The 20,118-nt window shown below is 45.1% G+C and overlaps 1 protein-coding gene across 1 annotated transcript in view; it reads right to left on the reverse strand.

Moving 5' to 3' along the window:
• Window positions 1-2,263: 2,263 nt before the first annotated feature.
• PRMT3 (protein arginine methyltransferase 3) overlaps window positions 2,264-20,118 on the reverse strand; it is a 147,427-nt gene continuing 129,572 nt past the window's right edge. The window contains exon 16 of the mRNA XM_073604033.1: window positions 2,264-2,454. Within this exon, the coding sequence (XP_073460134.1) occupies window positions 2,345-2,454 (110 nt within the window). The 3' untranslated portion in view covers window positions 2,264-2,344. The remainder of the gene's footprint in view (window positions 2,455-20,118) is intronic.

Genomic DNA, 20,118 nt, shown 5'->3' on the forward strand with positions numbered 1-20,118 from the left:
TTTTGCACGGTATTTGCACAGCAATTTTTCAAACGCATTATTTTGGGGGGGAAAAAAAAAGTTTCATGCATTAAAAAAAAACAAAAAACAAAAAAAAAAGTAAAGTTAGTCCAATTTTTTGTGAAAGATGATGTTATGCCGACTAAATAGATACCTATCATGTCACGCTTTAACCACTTAAGGACCGAGACTCTTTTTGAGATTTGTTGTTTACAAGTTAAGAGCAGTTTTTTTTGCTAGAAAATTACTTAGAGCCCCTAAACATTATACATTTTTTTCCCTAACACCCTAGAGAATAAAATGGCGGTCGTTGCAATACTTTCTGTCACACCATAAATGCGCAGCGGTCTTACAAGCGCACTTTTTTTTTGGAAAAAATACACTTTTTTGAATTAAAAAATAAGACAACAGTAAAGTTAGCCCAATTCTCTTTTTTTATATTGTGAAAGATAATGTTACGCTGAGTAAATTGATACCCAACATGTCACGCTTCAAATTTGCGCCCGCTCGTGTAATGGCGACAAACTTTTACCCTTATAAATCTCCATAAGCGACGTTTAAAAAAATTCTACAGGCTGTATGTTTTGAGTTACAGAGCAGGTCTAGGGCTAGAATTATTGCTCTTGCTCTGCCGATCGCGGCGATACCTCACATGTGTGGTTTGAACATCGTTTTCATATGCGAGCGCTACTCACGTATGCGTTCGCTTCTGCACACGAGCTCGACGGGACTGGGCGCGTTTAAAATGTTTTTTTTTTTATTTATTTTACCTTTTATTTTTTATTTTTACACTGTTCTTTAAAAAAAAAAAAAATTGTGTCACTTTTATTCCTATTACAAGGAATGTAAACATCCCTTGTGATGGAAAAAAAGTATGACAGGTCCTCTTAAATATGAGATGTGGGGTCAAAAAGACCTCAGATCTCATATTTACACTAAAATGCAATTAAAAAAAAAAGTCACAAATGTCTAGTTTGATGCTTTCTTTTTACATTTTTTTCGGCCCCTCTCCCTCCACCGATAAAAGTGATCTTGCGGTGAATCCGCCGCAGAGACCACTATTATCAGAAACCAGACCGCCGGCCAAAGAAGAGGATACCGGGGTTATGGCAGCTAGCTGCTGCCATAACAACGATATTCCTCTTCAAAGTTAGGACGTATATTGGCGTGCGGCGGTCCTGGAAGTGGTTAAAATTGCGCACACTCGTGGAATGGCGCCAAACTTCGATACTTAAAAATCCCCATAGGCCACGCTCTTTACAGGTAACATGTTTAGAGTTACGGAGGAGGTCTAGGGCTAGAATTATTGCTCTCGCTGTAACGCTGGCGGCGATACCTCACATGTGTGGTTTGAAGGCAGTTTACATATGTGGGTGCGACCTACGTATGCGTTCGCTTCTGCTTTTTTTTTCTGCAAGCACGGGAGGCAGAACAGGGATGTGTGCGTGTAAAGACACACAAATCCCTGTTCTGTGAGGAGAGACAGATTGTGTGTTCCTAATAGCTAGGAATCACGATCCGTCACTTCCTCTAGTCAGTCCCCTCCCCCCACAGTTAGAACACACTTAACCCCTTGATCGCCCCCTAGTGTTTAACCCCTTCCCTGCCAGTGACATTTACACAGTAATCAGTGCATTTTCATAGCACTGATCGCTGTATAAATGCCAATAGTCACAAAAATGCGTCAAAAGTGTCCGATGTGTCCACCATAATGTCGCAGTCACGGTAAAAATCGCAGATCACCGCCATTACTAGTAAATAAAAAAATAATAAAAATGCCATAAAACTATCCCCTATTTTGTAGACGGTATAACTTTTGCGCAAACCAATCAATATACGCTTATTACAATTTTTTTTACCAAAAATATGTAGAAGAATATTTATCGGCCAAAACTGAGGAAAAATTTTTTTTTAAAAATTGGGGATATTTATTATAGCAAAAAGTACAAAATATTGTGTTTTTTTTTCAAAATTGACGCTTTTTTTTTTGTTTATAGTGCAAAAAATAAAAACCGCAGAGGTGATCAAATACCACCAAAAGAAAGCTCTATTTGTGGGGGGGGAAAAAAGGACTTCAATTTTGTTTGGGTGCAACGTCGCACGGCCGCGCAATTGTCAGTTAAATCGTCGCCGCGCCGAGTCGCAAAAAATGGCACGGTCATTCATCAGCCGAATCTTCCGGGCGTGAAGTGGTTAAAGTCATTTTGCTTTGGGACAGATTCCCTTTACTGGAAACTGCAAACACCATAAAAAATAAAACAAATGTTTTAATAAATTTATTTCAATGATTATATATATAAAAAAAACAAGAAAAAAACAAAACAGTTTCCAGCAGCCTGTGCGTCTATTGCAGGGTATAGGTTTGTGTCACGCTGTTGAGGGAAAGGGTCACAAGGAGAGAACGCGGGTCCTTCCTGTTCTTCCGCACGTTTATCTTCCCCGCCAAGATGTCACCTGCAGAGAGAAAAACAAAAAAAAGATGATACAATCTGTAGGTCTAATGCTGCCACCATATAGTAAGTGATCACTTTACTTTTTAGCTCTTGTACCTTTCAGGGCCGGGACAAGAGGTGGGCAGGAGGGGGCGGCTGCCCTGGGCGCGATGGTTTATTGCAGGGATAGGGGGGCACCAGTTGTTTCTGTTACAGGGCTGACAGGAGTAATGACAGCGACATCACTGCTAACCCTAAGGCATGGTGTGCTCAACCTGGGGGCCCTCCAGCTGTTGCAGAACTACAAGTCCCATCATGCCTCAGCCTTTGGGAGTCAGCCTCGCAATGTCTCATGGGACTTGTAGTTTTGCAACAGCTGGAGGGTCACAGGTTGAGCCCCCCATCCCCAAAGAGAAAGGGGGCGCAGTTTTGCATCTTTTGCACTGGATGACCTTGTCCCAGCACCGGTACTTTTATACCCTTTACAGACCAGAACGATTTTTTACATTTCTGCTATGGGACGGTTTATTTGGCGACAACTTTGTCAGTACTAAAAAGTAATATATACAGTACATTATTTTCGGCTGCTAGGCTTTCTTTTGGCAATGTTTTATTATGTAAAAAAAAAAGGAAAATGTTTTTTTCTATTTTGACCAGTGTTCCTAAAATAAATAAATACATTTTGCTTTTCTTTTTATGCAACAAAAACATGAATACAAAAAATGGAAATAATAAAAAAAAATCCATAAACAAGAGAACAAGGGGAGGCAGTAGTTAAATAGGGCTGATCAGGGTTAACTATGAAGCAGTTAAATAGGAATAGATTTTATTTAAAAATGTATTTTTTTTACTTGTAAGTTTTTTTTTTTTTTTTTTAAGTGATATCATATGCAGATCTAAAGTCAAACTTTTGAAATGAATAATACATCAACAATATATGGATATAAATAGCCCTTGTGTCTTCAAACCTTCTTCTTACTTATACATCTTTAAATCCCAGAAGAAGGGTTCAGGGATGCAGGGGAGTATAGGAAAAAAAAAAGGCTTTGGGACACTAGGGGGTGTAGAAAGCAGTGGCAGCTGGTGTAAATAACTTTCTTGGGGGGAGCGGCCCGTGGCCCCCACCCCACATCGATCGATTGATCGCCGACTCCCCCCCCTGTTGCTCGATCAATTGCCGATCCGCTTGCCCATCAGGCCTGCCGCCAGCCCCGCACTTACCCCATCCAGGTTGTGGTCTCCCCCCCCCCCCCCCCCCCCCATGTCTCCTCCCGAGTCCCGGCGGTTGCTTCTCCACCCAGCCAATCAGGACTTAGGACTCGTGGCCGATTGGGTCTTAGGACTCACAGCCAATCGGGTCTCAGGACCCGCTTCCTGATTGTCTGGGAGGAGGAGCAGGAAGACATTAGTGAGTATTAATTCGCAAATGTCACACAACTGGGTAGGCTCGGGGCGCAGTGCTCTTCACCCTTTTTGAAGCCAATTAGAGCCTCAGGCTCTAATCATGTGCTTCAAGAAAAAAAAGAAAAAAACTCATTGAAATCCATGCGTCCGGTGCCCTGTATGAAGATTAGGGGCCGGGCGCATGGATTAGGGGGGGCGGCGCCCCTTCACCCCTAATGGAGCGGCCACCACTGGTGGAAAGGAACTTAAGGTGGGTTATAAGGAGGAATGGCTCTGGGACACAAGTTGGGTAATAAGGAGAAAAAGACACAGGAATTTAGGAGGGGTCTAGGGAGAAAAAGGCTCTGGGATGTAATAGGGGGTATAGGGAGAAAAGGGCTCTGGGATGTAATAGGGGGTATAGGGAGAAAAGGGCTCTGGGATGTAATAGGGGGTATAGGGAGAAAAGGGCTCTGGGATTAAGGGGAGACATAGGGAAGAAGGCGAGGGGAAGGAAAAGGCTCTGGGACGCAAAGAGGGTGTGTAGGGAAGAAAAAGGCTTCAGGACTCGGGGTGTGTATTTGGGGGAAAAAGGTACAGAGCCTCAAGGAGAAGTACAAGGAAGAAAAGCCTCTGAAATTCCAGGAACTATAGGGAAGAAAAGGATCTGAAGCATAACTAAGGTATAGAGAAGGAAAATGCTCAGGCACCCAAGGAGGGTATTGGGAAGGAAAATGCTCTGGCACTCATGAAGGGTATAGGGAAGGAAAATGTTCTGGCACTCATGGAGGGTATAGGGAAGGAAAATGCTCTGGAGCCCAAGGAAGGTATAGGGAAGGAAAATGTTCTGGCACTCATGAAGGGTATAGGGAAGGAAAATGTTCTGGCACTCATGGAGGGTATAGGGAAGGAAAATGCACTGGGACCCAAGGAGGGTATAGGGAAGGAAAATGTTCTGGGGCCCATGGAGGGTATAGGGAAGGAAAATGTTCTGGGACCCAGGGAGGGTATAGGGAAGGAAAATGCACTGGGACCCAAGGAGGGTATAGTCAAGGAAAATGTTCTGGGGCCCAGGGAGGGTGGTATAGGGAAGGAAAATGCTCTGGGAGCCAAGGAGGGTATAGGGAAGGAAAATGTGCTGGGACCCAAGGAGGGTATAGGGAAGGAAAATGTTCTGGGACCCAAGGAGGGTATAGGGAAGGAAAAAGCTCAGGGACCCAAGGACAGTATAGGAAAGAAAATGTTCTGGGACTCAAGGAGGGAATAGGGAAGGAAAAGGCTCTGAGACTGAAGGGAATATAGGGAAGAAAAAGCTTTGGGGCACAAGGGGCTATAGAAGGGAGGAGGAGTCAAGGGTGGTAAAAGCAGCAAAATGCACAGGGATTTAAGGTAGGTTATAAGGAGGAAAAGGCTCTGGGATACAAATTGAGTAATAGGGAGAAACAGACACAGGGATTTAAGGGGGTATAGGGAAAAAATGCTCTGGGATGTAATAGGGGGTAAAGGGACAAAAAGGCTCTGGGACTTAAGGGAGATATAGAGAAGAAGGCAAGGGGAAAAAAAGGCTATGGGACACAAGCATGGTGTAGGGAAGAATAACGCTCCAGGACTCAGGGTGTGTATTTGGGGGGAAAAGGCTCAGAGCCTCAAGGGGAAGGAGAAGTACAAGGAAGAAAAGCCTTGTACTTCTCTGGGGCATACCTAAGATATAGGAAAAGCTCTGGATGTCAAGAATTTACTGGTAAGGACTGGGACTTAAGTTGGGTAAAGGGGAGGAAAAATGCTCTGGGACTCCGGGTGTTTATTTGGGGGTAAAGGCTCAAAAGCCTCAAGAGCGGGATGGGGGGGGGGGGGGGAGAATAAAGAAGAAAAAGCTCTGGGACATAACTTGGGTATAGGGAAATTAAATTCTCTGGCACCCAAGGAGGGTATAGGGAAGGAAAAGGCTCTGGCATCCAAGAAGAGAATAGGGAAGGAAAAGGTTTTGGCACCCAAGGAGAGTATAGGAAAGGAAAAGGCTCTGGGCACCCAAGGAGGGTATCGGGAAGGAAAAGACTCTGGCAAATGTTAGCTGCTTGGATGCCATTATGTTATTGATCCAGAATAAGTATTCAGCAGGAAGCCCAATCGTACCTCCTAATCAAAGTATCGCAAACAACAGCCAGGCAACCAGCATTTCAAAATTGCCAGCCTTTGTATTTCTCCCTGGATGGGTTTCCTTTTAAAATCTCCCTGCTCCAGAAGACCGGCAGCGAAGAGGTAATCAATGTATAATTTGCCGGCTGGAAGCAGCGGCTGAGCCTTCAATCTGCTTTGTGCAGTATTCTTCTCGCAGCTGAACGGAGCCCGGAGCCTCGGAAACACCTCGCCTGATCGGCACAATTAATCAGTGTCATGTAGATATCAAATGACTGATGTTTCCGAGCGCTCAGCTGGCCCCGGAGCCGCCGAGAGAGTCTCTCCGGGATAGATCCACTTCACCTTGCTCTTATCGTCCCCCTCCGGCTGCCAGAGCGGCGCTCGGCGGCGGAGCCGGGAGATTAGGACAGAATACATTTCATTATTACCCTATTATGCACTTTTATTTGCCCCTCGGAGACCACTTAAGTCGGCTTACAAATAAACTTACAACGATCGGCGCGCCATCTGCTTACAAATTGCCCAGAATAAACACGTGTACAGTGAAGAGCGGAGATACCGATATCTGTAATTTTACCGCTCGCTGGGAACAGCCGACACTGTGATTTACATGAGAGCTGAACTCCAGGCAGATATAGAAAAAGAAAACGATTACATCGAGCTATGTAGTCGCTAAAAAAGGAATGAAATGCATTTCTACCTCACCTAGCAAAGAGACCTCAACCTTGTTTAATGCAAAAGCAGCACTCTGGGAGCCAATCAGAGCTCAGTGTCAGTCTAACACTGTGAACATGCTAACAGGAACAAACTACAGGGATGAGGTCATTGTTGTGTTGTTTCTTCATTATCTAAGTCAGGGGTCTCTAAACTTTCTAAACAAAGGGCCAGTTTACTGTCCTTCAAATTTTAGGGGGGGCCGAACTCTGGCCATCGGGAGTACAACATTGGTGTCATTGGGAGGAATTGTGCCCCATTATTGGTGTCACTGGAACCCATTGTTGGTGTCATTCGGAGGAACTGTGTCCCATCCTTGATGTCATCGGTAGGAATTGGCCCCATTGTTGGTGTGATTGGGAGGAATTGGCCCCATTGTTGGTGTGATTGGGAGGAATTGGCCCCATTGTTAGTGTCATTAGGAGGAATTGGCCCTATCGGTGTCATTGGGAGGAATTGTTCCCCATAATTGGTGTCACTAGGACCCATTGTTGGTGTCATTCTGAGGAACTGTGCCCCATCCTTGATGTCATTGGTAGGAATTAGCCCCATTGTTGGTGTCATTGGGAGGAGTTGTCCCCATTGTTGGTGTCATTGGGAGGAATTGGCCCCATTGTTGGTGTCATTGGGAGGAATTGGCCCTATCGGTGTCGTTGGGAGGAATTGTGCCCCATCATTGGTGTCACTGGGACCCATTGTTTGTGTCATTTGGAGGAACTGTGCCCCATCCTTGATGTCATTGGTAGGAATAGGTACCATTGTTGGTGTCATTGGTAGGAATTGGCCCCATTGTTGGTGTCATTGGGAGGAATGGTGTCCCATCATTGGTGTCACTGGGGCCCATTGTTCATGTCATTTGGAGGAACTGTGCCCCATCCTTGATTTCACTGGTAGGAATGTGCCCCATCCTTGATGTCATTGGGAGGAATTGGCCCCATTGTTGGTGTCCTTGGGAGGAATTGGCCCCATTGTTGGTGTCATTGGGAGGAATTGTGCCCCTCCCTGCTAAAAGCAAGCAAAGGGCCGCAGTTTGGAGACCACTGTTCTAGGTGTTATGGATCCTTCAGATGGGTGGCTGAGCTGCAGTTTTATCGCCCCCCTCCGGTGGTTGAGTTCAATGGGGCCACGCCCCAACCACATGCAATGTGCACAACCGCAGTGCAATTGTGCAACATTACAGGTTTAAAAAAAACAGGTGGTGAGGAAGCGATATAACACCTCCTCACCACCTGTCAAATGCCCTCTGAAAAGTCAAACATGGATTGCTTTTCAGAGAGCACTGCAAATCTGAAAGAGCACTTAGGTTGTGGGAGGGTGAGTGACCAAACTGCATAGTTTATGGTAGATGTAAATCTTTACTGTGCATCATTACTGGCTGCCATTTTTTAAAATTAAAACCTTATTTAAAGGAGAAGTACAGCCAAAGCTTGTTTGGTTGTACTCCTGTGTATCATAGGAACGCGGTTCGTACTGCACTCCTGTGACCCGTTTTCAGCAGACAGCGGGCCAAAGCTAGCTGTCGGCTGTCATCACAGAGCTGGTCCAGACTGGGGTAAGATTGTTAAAATGAAGTCGGGATCCGCCCACATGCCTGGACCGGCACCCAACTCAGCCACTCAGCGAGCCGCTGAGAGCCTGAGCCACTCGCTCATGCCCCCTTCACAGCCCAGCGTTCCAGGGAGCACAGGAGGCAGAGCAGAGAAGCCGGTGAATGACAGTCATCTGCATTCATCTAGGTAAGTAGGTGGAACAGAGCGTTGTTAAAGTGGGACTTGAGTCCGCCTACCAGTTGGCTCCAACCCCCTTTACATAGTTACATAGTAGGTGAGGTTGAAAAAAGACATAGGTCCATCAAGTCCAACCTATGTGTGATTATATGTCAGTATTACATTGTATATCCCTGTATGTTGTGGTCATTCAGGTACTTATCTATTAGTTTTTTGAAACTATTGATGCCCCCTGCTGAGACCACCGCCTGTGGAAGGGAATTCCACATCCTTGCCGCTCTTACAGTAAGGTTAAACCTCTTTTCCAGCTGGTACCATTCCAGTCAGTAGACTGTCAGTAAAAATTAGGAACAACGGTCTGGCAATCACCTGACTGAGTTCCCTAAGTACCCTCGGGTGCAAGTCATCTGGTCCCGGTGATTTATTAATGTTAAGTTTCCCAAGTCTAATTCTAATTCCGTCCTCTGTTAACCATGGAGGTGCTTCCTGTGTTGTGTCATGAGGATAAACGCAGTTTTGGTTACTGAAGCCCCCCGATTCACTCGTGAAGACTGAGGAGAAGAATAAATTCAATACCTTCACCATCTTCCCATCCTTTGTAACCAGATGTCCTTCCTCATTCTTTATGGGGCCAATATGGTCTGTCCTCCCTTTTTTACTGTTTACATACTTAAAGAATTTCTTGGGATTTTTTTTTTTTGCTCTCCTCCGCTATGTGTCTTTCATGTTCTATCTTAGCCGTCCTTATTGCACCCTTACATTTCTTGTTGCATTCCTTATAAAGTCTGAATGCTGATGATGATCCCTCAACCTTGTATTCTTTGAAGGCCTTCTCCTTTGCTTTTATATGCCTTTTTACATTGGAGTTAAGCCATCCAGGACTTTTGGTCGCTCTTTTAAATGTATTACCCAATGGTATGCATTGGCTAGTGCCCTTTTTTAATATGCTCTTAAAGCAAACCCATCTCTCCTCTGTGTTCTTAGTTCCTAAGATTTTATCCCAGTTTATGCCTTCTAGCAAGGTTCGTAGTTTAGGGAAGTTGGCTCTTTTTAGATGCCACTATTATGGCACACGTGCAGATACACCCACAAGCTCTGCCCAGACTTGGCCTGGCAGATCCCATCGACACATCTTCACATGCAGAGGGGAGGGGGATTCTGCGCACACGCGAGGATAGGGAAGGTTTCAGGCCTCCCTGGCAGCAGTCTTTGCATGTGCATGGGAAACCCTGGGTATGTTCAGATGGCCATGGAAAGTGACGCATGCGCGGATTTGCCCCAGGGCCCCCTCGGGACCTGTATCCTGCAGTACATCTGGCCACATGCAGGAGACGGGAGAACAATTTGCCTAGGCAAGAAATAAGGAAGTATTATAGAAAAAATATTTTATAATACCCATTTGTAAGAGAGGAAGCTGGAAGAGGCAGAGCAGCACAGCATATTTGGGGCGAAGGTCCGCTTTAACCTAAAACAGGAAGTGCCTGAACAAGGACCTTCACATCAGGGTCACCAGGGATTATTTTATTCAAAGATGCAAATGTTAAAATATTGAAAATATTTATCAATTCCCAGTTCCAAATACGTACTGTCAATGCACAACTACATCGAGTTCAACAAATAGAAAAACGAATAAATAAATTAATAGAAAACCTGCAAATATAGAACTCTATACACACAGCTGGTCTAGAGCAGGGGTGTCAAACTTAATATCATCACGAGCCATATCAGCAATATGGTTGCCCTCAAAGGGCTGGTTGTATCTGTAAGATTAGACGTCCAGAGCACCCCATCCCCTTTTACATCAGATGTCAAGAGCCCCCCACCATCAGAAGTCAAGAGCCCCCCACCCTCCCTTACATCACAGTGCACACCCCTTACCTTGTGTTGCTGCCGGGAAGAAGCTAGGGGCAGAGCTAGGAAGCAGAAAGGGCAGGGTCTGGAGGAGGACCAGAGGAGGGCTGGAGTCAGTTTCCAGAGTCTGCTAAATGCTGAGACCCAGAGAGGCTGAGACGAGGGGGTGTTGCAGCTGCACAGGATCTGTAGGAGGAGGTCTGTCCCCCTGTCTGCCGCCGACTACTGAGACAAGGTGTGGCAGAGCCTAGGGGGATGCCCTAGCTGTAGGAGAGGTGCGAAGGCCATATGAAATGGTCTGGCAGGCCAGATTTGGCCCGCGGGCCTTGGGTTTGACACGTGGGCTATAGGAAGGCAAAAAAACCCTTATAAAATTACCCCTGTGGCCATCCGACAACATAGCTTGCAGGGAGGCAGCTGCTTGATTACCGGTGCTGGGTCCAAGCATTTGTCCAAGTCAAGCAGTGGCAAAGGAATGCAAAGGAATGCAGATAGGCCCCCACCTTCTGCATTCCTCTTGTCGGTGCTTGGTCTGGGCAAGTGCTTGAAGCCTAGACAAATGTCAGTTATCAAACTTGCTAGCTACGTTTTCAGAAGGCCATGTGGGGAAGTGAGGTGCCTTGTCCAACCTCGTAGTTAGGTTTACAAAGCATGTAGGAATGAAAAATAAAGCAATACATGGTCTTTGTCCCCTGAAATGATCTCCTGAGGAAGTCTATGCCAGAATTAGCTCCTGAGGAAAACTATTCCAGAATTATCTCCTGAGGAATTCGATGCCTGAATTGGCTCCTGAGGAAATCTATTCCAGAATTAGCTCCTGAGGAAGCCTATTCCATAATTATCTCCTGAGGAAGTCCATAATTAGCTCTTGAGCAAGTGTATCCCAAAATTAGCTCTTGAGGAAGTCCATCCCAGAATTAGCTTTTGAATGTCTTTTGCAGAATTAGCTCCTTAGAAAGTCTATTCCAGAAATATCTCCTGAGGAAGTCTACTCCACATTCTTACTATAGAAGGCTTTCTGTATGTTAAGATTAAACCTATTTTCATGCAGATGCAAAGCAAAGAGCGCCCCCTTGTCCTTCGAAATAACCTTGTACTGAATACCTTGCACCAAGTTCACTATATGGATAACTTATATTTATTCATGGTTGTCATATCCTCCCTTAATTGCCCGTTAATGGGGAAGAATAAATTCAGTTCAGTTTATCCTTCCTCATAACAGAGCTCCTCCGTTTCTCTTATCAGTTTTGTTGCTCTTCTGTGCACTTTCTTCCATTCCCCATCATCCTTTTTGCAAGTCTACAAGTCAGGTCTGACTGATTAAAGCCAATTTAATAGGTCTGTGAAGGTTCCCATTTATCCTGGTCGTGGTATAGCTAGGTCGAAAGATGTTTCGTAGCTAATCCAAGCTGATTCTTCCGTCTTAATTCTTCATTATAGCTGATGAAGTGGCTTGAATTGAAACAATTCAATATGTTATCTGGTCAATCTCTGATCTCAGCAGCCCATCAGCAAGGATGCTACATACAGACAGGGAGAAGGAAGGAATTCATCTCTGTTATCGTGAGAAAGCCATTACAGCAAGGGTATAGAATGGTGAGAGCCACAGCAAAAGCTAATCGCAAAGTTAACCATTTGTTTACCAAAGTACGAGATTGGTATCGATGTTAACAACCAGCAAAGGGGCTTTTATGGGGCTCTCAAACCAGCACCATGCGGTGCGGTGAGATTTTGCAAGAGGGTCAAGGACTACTTTTACGTTTTTTGTTTTTTTTTATAGTTAAGGGCAGCCCATTGATACGAATGGTCTACCCTACACACGATGCATAGGAACGTGTGCATGCTCCCTCGCACCCCCATGTTGTGAATGCAGCCTCAGTTGGGGTCCAGCCTGCCCCCCTTTATACTTCAGCCTTTGTAATCTGTGGGTAAGCTGCTCTATTGTTTTCTTTACACAATAATAAAAATAAAAAGTTTGCACATCAATAAGCGCACGCCTCCTAAAGGATAGCTCATACCATTAGCTTCTTTTATATATTCAGGAGTGATAACCCATTATGGAAATGTAACCCCCTTTAGCTGTGCTCTCAGCATTGCCATTGCAAGCCCCGGGCCCCATAAACATTGCTTTGCTTATATTCAGGATGTCAGCAGTCTGCACAGTACAGTGTAAGAGCAACATACACTCACCAGCCACACGGAATAAATGTGGCATGGCATGTACCTGCATGTCCCGGTTATACACTCACCGGCCACTTTATTATGCACAAACTTGCTAGTCCCGGGTTGGACCCCCTTTTGCCTTCATTCTTGGTGGCATAGATACAACAATTTGTTGGAAATGTTCCTCAGAGATTTTGCTCCATAGTGACATGATCACATCACGCAGTTGCTACAGATTTGTCGGCTTCCACCACATCCCAAAGGTGCTCTATTGGATGAGATGTGGTGAGTGTGGAGGCCATTGGAGGACAGGGACCTCATTGTCCAGTGGTGAGATGATTGGAGCTTTGTGACATGGTGCATTATCCTGCTGGAAGGAGCCATCAGAAGATGAGGACACTGTAGTCATAAAGGGATGGACATGGTCAGCAACAATACTCAGGTAGGCCGTGGTGATTAAACCATGATCAATTGGTACTAAGGGGCCCCAAGTGTGCCAAGAAAATATCCCCCCCACCATTACACCCCCCACCACCTGCCTGAACCGGTGATACCCCATCCCCCACACCATTACACCCCCACCACCAGCCTGAACCGGTGATACCCCATCCCCCACACCATTACACCCCCACCACCAGCCTGAACCGGTGATACCCCATCCCCCACACCATTACACCCCCACCACCAGCCTGAACCAGTGATACCCCATCCCCCACACCATTACACCCCCACCACCAGCCTGAACCGGTGATACAAGGCAGGATGGATCCATGCGCCAAATTCTGACCCGACCATCTGAATGTCGCAGCTGAAATCCAGACTTATCAGACCAGACGTTTTTCCAATCTTCTATTGTCCAATTTTGGTGATCCTGTGCCAATTGTAGCCTCAGTTTCCTGTTCTTAGCTGACTGGACTGGCACCCGGTGTAGTCTGCTGCTGCTGTACCCTATCTGCTTCAAAGTTGGATGTTTTGTGCGTTCAGAGATGGTATTCTGCATACCTTGGATGTAACGAGTGGTGATTTGAGTTACTGTTGCCTTTCTATCATCTGGAACCAGTCTGCCCATTCTCCTCTGACCTCAACAAGGGATTTTCCTCCACACAACTGCCGCTCACTGGATATTTTCTCTTTTTCCCACCATTCTCTGTAAACCCGAGAGATGGTCGTGGGTGAAAATCCCAGAAATAATCAGACCAGCCCGTCTGGCACCAACAACTATACCACTTTCAAAGTCACTTAAATCCCCCTTTCTTCCCCATTCTGATGCTCAGTTTGAACTTCATCAAGCCGTCTTCACCACGTCTAGATGCCCAAATGCATTGAGTTGCTGCCATGTGATTGGCTGATTAGCAATTTGGGTTACCAAGCAACTTTGTGTGTACCTAATAAAGTGGCCGGTGAGTGTATATATTTTCTTTCATGTTGAGCTGGGGGGTGTAAACTACCCCCCCGGGTGTTAAATACTGTAGGTATCTCACAATCTTTGTCCTTTTATATAAAAGTTATACATATAATAATAGATTCATTTAAACCAGAAAAATTATTTCAAGAGTAACAAGTTCGGGAAGACTGAACTCGGGGAATTCTCTGTTGTAGAAAAGAGTTCCAGATTTTTATTTTTTCTTAAACATAAAGCGTCTCTTCAAAAATGGTCCCATCATATACACACCAATATATCCTGAATGACCACTCCCCCCATCTATTCCCGATTCCCCTGATGGCCCTTTGCAGGTTCCGGTGGGTGAGCAGTGTATGGGGTCCATAGACAATAATTGATCCGAGGTTAATTCATTTCTGCTCAGGTCACATCGATCGCGGCATACTAATCCAGACCCGTCTCCCTTCACTGGAAACTGGTCATGGCGGAAAGTCAGATGGAGGTTCAACCAATACTGGACACAGCTCAATGCTTAACCCTTGTGCTCTCAGAGACGTTTTTGCGTTTTTTTTTTTTTTAGGAAAATAATTTTAGGCCTCAAGATTACGTAAAACCCCCGAACACGATGTATTTTCTGAAAGCAGACACTCCAGAGAATAAAATAGTGGTAGTTCCGATTTTTTATGTCACACAATACCAGCCCAGCAGTTTATGAAACTCAAAATTTTAGTAATAAATTGTTGTTCAGTCGTGCCCGACTCTTCGTGACCTCATGGACCATAGTGTGCCAGGCTTTTCTGTCCTCCACTGCCTCCCGGAGCTTGCTTAGCTTCATGTTCATTGTTTCGATGATGCTATCTATCCATCTTGTTTTCTGTTGTCCTCTTCTCCTTTTTTCCTTCCATGTTTCCCAGCATCAGGGTCTTTTCCGAGTCCTCTCTTCACATTAGGTGGCCAAAGTATTTGAGTTTCAGCTTCAGGATCTGTCCTTCCAGTGAATATTCTGGGTTGATTTCCTTCAGGATTGACTGGTTTGATCTTCTTGCCCTCCAAGGGACTTTCAAGAGTCTTCCCCAACACCATAGTTCAAAAGCATCAATTCTTCTGCGTTCAACCTTCCTTATGGTCCAACTTTCACAGCCATAGGTTACTACTGGGAATACCATAGCTTTGACTATACGGCTCTTTGTCGGCAGGGTGATGTTTTTGCTTTTTTAGAATGTCGTCTAGGTTTGCCATGGCTTTCCTCCCAAGAAGCAAGTGTCTCTTAATTTCATGGCTACGGTCACCGTCTGCCATGATCTTGGAGCCTAGGAAGGTAAAATCCATTACTGTTTCCATTTCTTCTCCTTATATTTCCCACGGAGTGATGGGACCGGTTGCCATGATGTCTTCTTAATGTTCGATTTCAGGCCTGCTTTTGCGCTCTCCTCAGTCACCTTCATTAACCACTTCCGGACCGCCCACCGTCGTTATACATCGGTACTTTGAAGAGGGATATCGTTGTTATGGCAGCAGCTAGCTAGCTGCCATAACCCCGGTATCCTCTTCTTCAGCGGGCGGTCCTCTTCAAGATAAAAGTGGTCTCTGCGGCGGATTCACCGCCAGATCACTTATCGGCGGCAAGAGAGGGCCCCCCCTCCCTCCGGTGCTCTCCGCCGCTTACCGGAGCCGTCGGCAGCGGCGGAGGTGATCGGATGTTTCCCCTTGTGTGACATGGAGACGAGTGAGGAGAAGATGCTCCCCCCCACCCATCTCCATATCATTGCAGGGCGGAAGCAACGTCAAAACGTCACTTCCGCCCATAGCTCTTAAAGGGACATTTTTTTTTTGTCTTTTTTTAAATGACAACATTTTTTTATTGCATTTTAGTGTAAATATGAGATGTGAGGTCTTTTTGACCCCCAGATCTCATATTTAAGAGGACCTGTCATGCTTTTTTTCTATTGCAAGGGATGTTTACATTCCTTGTAATAGGAATAAAAGTGACACTTTTTTTTTTTTTTTAAAGAACAGTGTAAAAATAAAAAATAAAAAGGTAAAATAAATAAGAAATAAGAGCTCCGTCCGAGCTCACGTGCAGAAGCGAACGCATACGTGAGCAGCGCCCGCATAGGAAAACAGTGTTCAAACCACACATGTGAGGTATCACCGCGATCGGTAGAGCGAGAGCAATAATTCTAGCCTTAGACCTCCTCTGTAACTCAAAACATGCAACCTGTAAAATTTTTTAAATGTCACCTATGGAGATTTTTAAGGGATAAAAGTTTGTCGCCATTTCAGGAGCGGGCGCAATTTTGAAGCATGACATGTTGGGTATCAATTTACTCGGCGTAACATTATCTTTCACAATATAAAAAAAAAAAAGGGGGGCTAACTGTTGTTGCCTTATTTTTTCATTCAAAAAATTGTGTTTTTAAAAAAAAAAAGTGCGCTTGTAAGACCGCTGCTCAAATACAGTGCGACAGAAAGTATTGCAACGACCGCCATTTTATTCTGTAGGTCAGTGATGGTGAACCTTGGCACCCCAGATGTTTTGGAACTACATTTCCCATGATGCTCATGAACTCTGCAGTGTAGTGGAGCATCATGGGAAATGTAGTTCTCCAAAACATCTGGGGTGCCAAGGTTCACCATCACTGCTCTAGGGTCTTAGAAAAAAAAAAAAAAAGTATAATGTTTGGGGGTTCTAAGTAATTTTCTAAAATAAAAAGGGCGCGGCCCTTAAGTGGTTAAGAGACTCTTTAGTTCTTCACTTTCTGCCATTAGTGTGGTATCGTCTGCATATCTCAGGTTGTTGTTTCTCCCGGCGATATTAATTCCGGCTTGTGATTGGTCATCAATCCTGGCATTTCACATGAAGGCCCTTCTCCCCCGATCGCTCAGTTTGGCCGGCGGCTGGTGGCTCCAAACTTCTTCCATTTAGTGATGATGGAGGCCACTGTGCTCATTGGGACCTTCAATGCTGCAGAAATGTTTCTGTACTCTTCCCCAGATCTGTGCCTCCATACAATCCTGTCTCGGAGGTCTACAGACCATTCCTTGGACTTCATGGCTTGGTTTGTGCTCTGACATGCACTGTTACCTGTGGGACCTTCTATAGACAGGTGTGTGCCTTTCCAAATCATGTCCAATCACCTGAATTTACCACAGGTGGACTCCAATCAAGTTGTAGAAACATCTCAAGGATGATCAGTGGAAACAGGAGGCACCTGACCTCAATTCTGAGTGTCATAGCAAAGGCTGTGATACTTATGTACATGGGAGGAGCCTGTGATACTTATGTACATGGGAGGAGCCTGTGATACTTATGTACATGGGAGGAGTCTGTGATACTTATGTACATGGGAGGAGCCTGTGATACCTATGTACATGGGAGGAGCCTGTGATACCTATGTACATGGGAGGAGCCTGTGATACCTATGTACATGGGAGGAGCCTGTGATACCTATGTACATGGGAGGAGCCTGTGATATTTATGTACATGGGAGGAGTCTGTGATACTTATGTACATGGGAGGAGTCTGTGATACTTATGTACATGGGAGGAGTCTGTGATACTTATGTACATGGGAGGAGCCTGTGATACTTATGTACATGGGAGGAGCCTGTGATACGTATGTACATGGGAGGAGCCTGTGATACTTATGTACATGGGAGGAGCCTGTGATACTTATGTACATGGGAGGAGTCTGTGATACTTATGTACATGGGAGGAGTCTGTGATACTTATGTACATGGGAGGAGTCTGTGATACTTATGTACATGGGAGGAGCCGGTGATACTTATGTACATGGGAGGAGCCGGTGATACTTATGTACATGGGAGGAGCCTGTGATACTTATGTACATGGGAGGAGCCTGTGATACTTATGTACATGGGAGGAGTCTGCGATACTTATGTACATGGGAGGAGTCTGCGATACTTATGTACATGGGAGGAGCCTGCGATACTTATGTACATGGGAGGAGCCTGTGATACCTATGTACATGGGAGGAGCCTGTGATACTTATGTACATGGGAGGAGCCTGCGATACTTATGTACATGGGAGGAGCCGGTGATACTTATGTACATGGGAGGAGCCTGTGATACTTATGTACATGGGAGGAGTCTGTGATACTTATGTACATGGGAGGAGCCTGTGATACTTATGTACATGGGAGGAGCCTGTGATACTTATGTACATGGGAGAAGCCTGTGATACTTATGTACATGGGAGGAGTCTGTGATACTTATGTACATGGGAGGAGTCTGTGATACTTATGTACATGGGAGGAGTCTGTGATACTTATGTACATGGGAGGAGACTGTGATACTTATGTACATGGGAGGTGCCTGTGATACTTATGTACATGGGAGGAGTCTGTGATACTTATGTACATGGGAGGAGCCTGATACTTATGTATATGGGAGGAGTCTGTGATACTTATGTACATGGGAGGTGCCTGTGATACTTATGTACATGGGAGGTGCCTGTGATACTTATGTACATGGGAGGAGCCTGTGATACTTATGTACATGGGAGGAGCCTGTGATACTTATGTACAGGGGAGGAGCCTGTGATACTTATGTACAGGGGAGGAGCCTGTGATACTTATGTACAGGGGAGGAGTCTGTGATACTTATGTACAGGGGAGGAGTCTGTGATACTTATGTACATGGGAGGAGCCTGTGATACTTATGTACATGGGAGGAGCCTGTGATAATTATGTACATGGGAGGAGCCTGTGATAATTATGTACATGGGATTTTTTTATTTATAATAAATTTGCAAAGATTTTAAACAAACTTTTTTCACATTGTCATTATGGGGAATTGTTTGTAGAATTTTGAAGAAAATAATGAATTTAATCCATTTTGGAATAAGGCTGTAACATAATGAAATGTGGAAAAAGTGAAGCACTGTGAATACTTTCCAGATGTAAATACCAGGAAGTGTTACATTGACACATTGATCAGATTGCAACATTGTAACTTTGCAGCAAATCACAAAGGAAAGAGGCTGCAACAGGGGCTGATCTGTGTCAGATTGTACAAAGATTACACGCTCACATTGCCCTCTGTATGGCGTCCCTTACATATATTTATTATTGAGTAACAATGTCCCTTTAACAGTTTTTTTTTTTTAAACCTAAAATAAACCGCGAAGCACATTCGGCTAAGTCTTTGCTCCAGGCGATAAATCCTGCCGCGACCTACAACGAAGGTTTGCCAAGTCGCCTGAACTCCGGGCCAGCATGGTGCTCCTCAGCATATTGAGGACACGACCGCACAGATTTCACAGCAGATGCCGGCTCCTTGCGCTGCGCGTGCGGCTCACCCCGATCCGTTATGCTGTCAGCAAACAGCAGCCAGGGAATTTACCCCATAAAGCCGCCGCTGACAAACGACGGGCGTCCAAACCAAACCTATTTTTGGTGGGTAAACCATAAAAAGCGATTTGCGTTCCTTTGAAAGTCATTGAAGTCAGTGTAATTAGCCGAAAGCTGGAGGGGAAAAAGGGAAAGGGATTTAGGTGGAGCCTATGAGAGCTCAGGGGGTGGTGATGGATCCCCCCCTCCCCCCCAAATTGATCCAAAGAGGAGGCAGGAGGTGGGGCAGAGGCACTGGAGAATTACCGGGTCTGAAAGTCCTGGATGAAAATAAAAGCCCCGAGCAGAGGAGCTTTGCTTCAATACAGTGCCTTGAAAAAGTATTCATACCCCTTGAAATGTTCCACATTTTTTCATGTAACAAAAAACATAAATGTATTTTCTTGGGATTTTATGTGATAGACCAACACAAAGTGGCTCATAATTGTGAAGTGGAAGGAAAATGATAAATGGTTTTCAACATTCTTTACAAATAAATATGTGAAAAGTGTGGGGGGCATTTGTATGGCGCCCCCCCCCCCCCCCCCCCCCCCGAGTCAATACTTTGTAGAACCCCCTTTCTCTACAATTACAGCTGCAAGTCTTTTTGGGGATGTCTCTACCAGCTTTGCACATCTAGAGAGGGACATTTCTGCCCATTCTTCTTTGCAAAATATCTCAAGCTCTGTCAGATTGGATGGAGAGCGTCTGTGAACAGCAATTTTCAAGTCTTGCCACAGATTCTCAATGTGATTTAGGTCTGGACTGTGACTGGGCCATTCTAACACATGAATATGCTTTGATCTAAACCATTCCATTGTAGCTCTGGCTGTATGTTTCGGGTCGTTGTCCTGCTGGAAGGTGAACCTCCGCCCCAGTCTCAAGTCTTTTGTAGACTCTAACAGGTTTTCTTCTAAGATTGTCCTGTATTTGGCTCCATCCATCTTCCCATCAACTCTGACCAGCTTCCCTGTCCC

This window comes from Aquarana catesbeiana, linkage group LG11 (assembly GCF_042186555.1).
Source record: "Aquarana catesbeiana isolate 2022-GZ linkage group LG11, ASM4218655v1, whole genome shotgun sequence".
Lineage (NCBI taxonomy): Eukaryota > Metazoa > Chordata > Amphibia > Anura > Ranidae > Aquarana > Aquarana catesbeiana.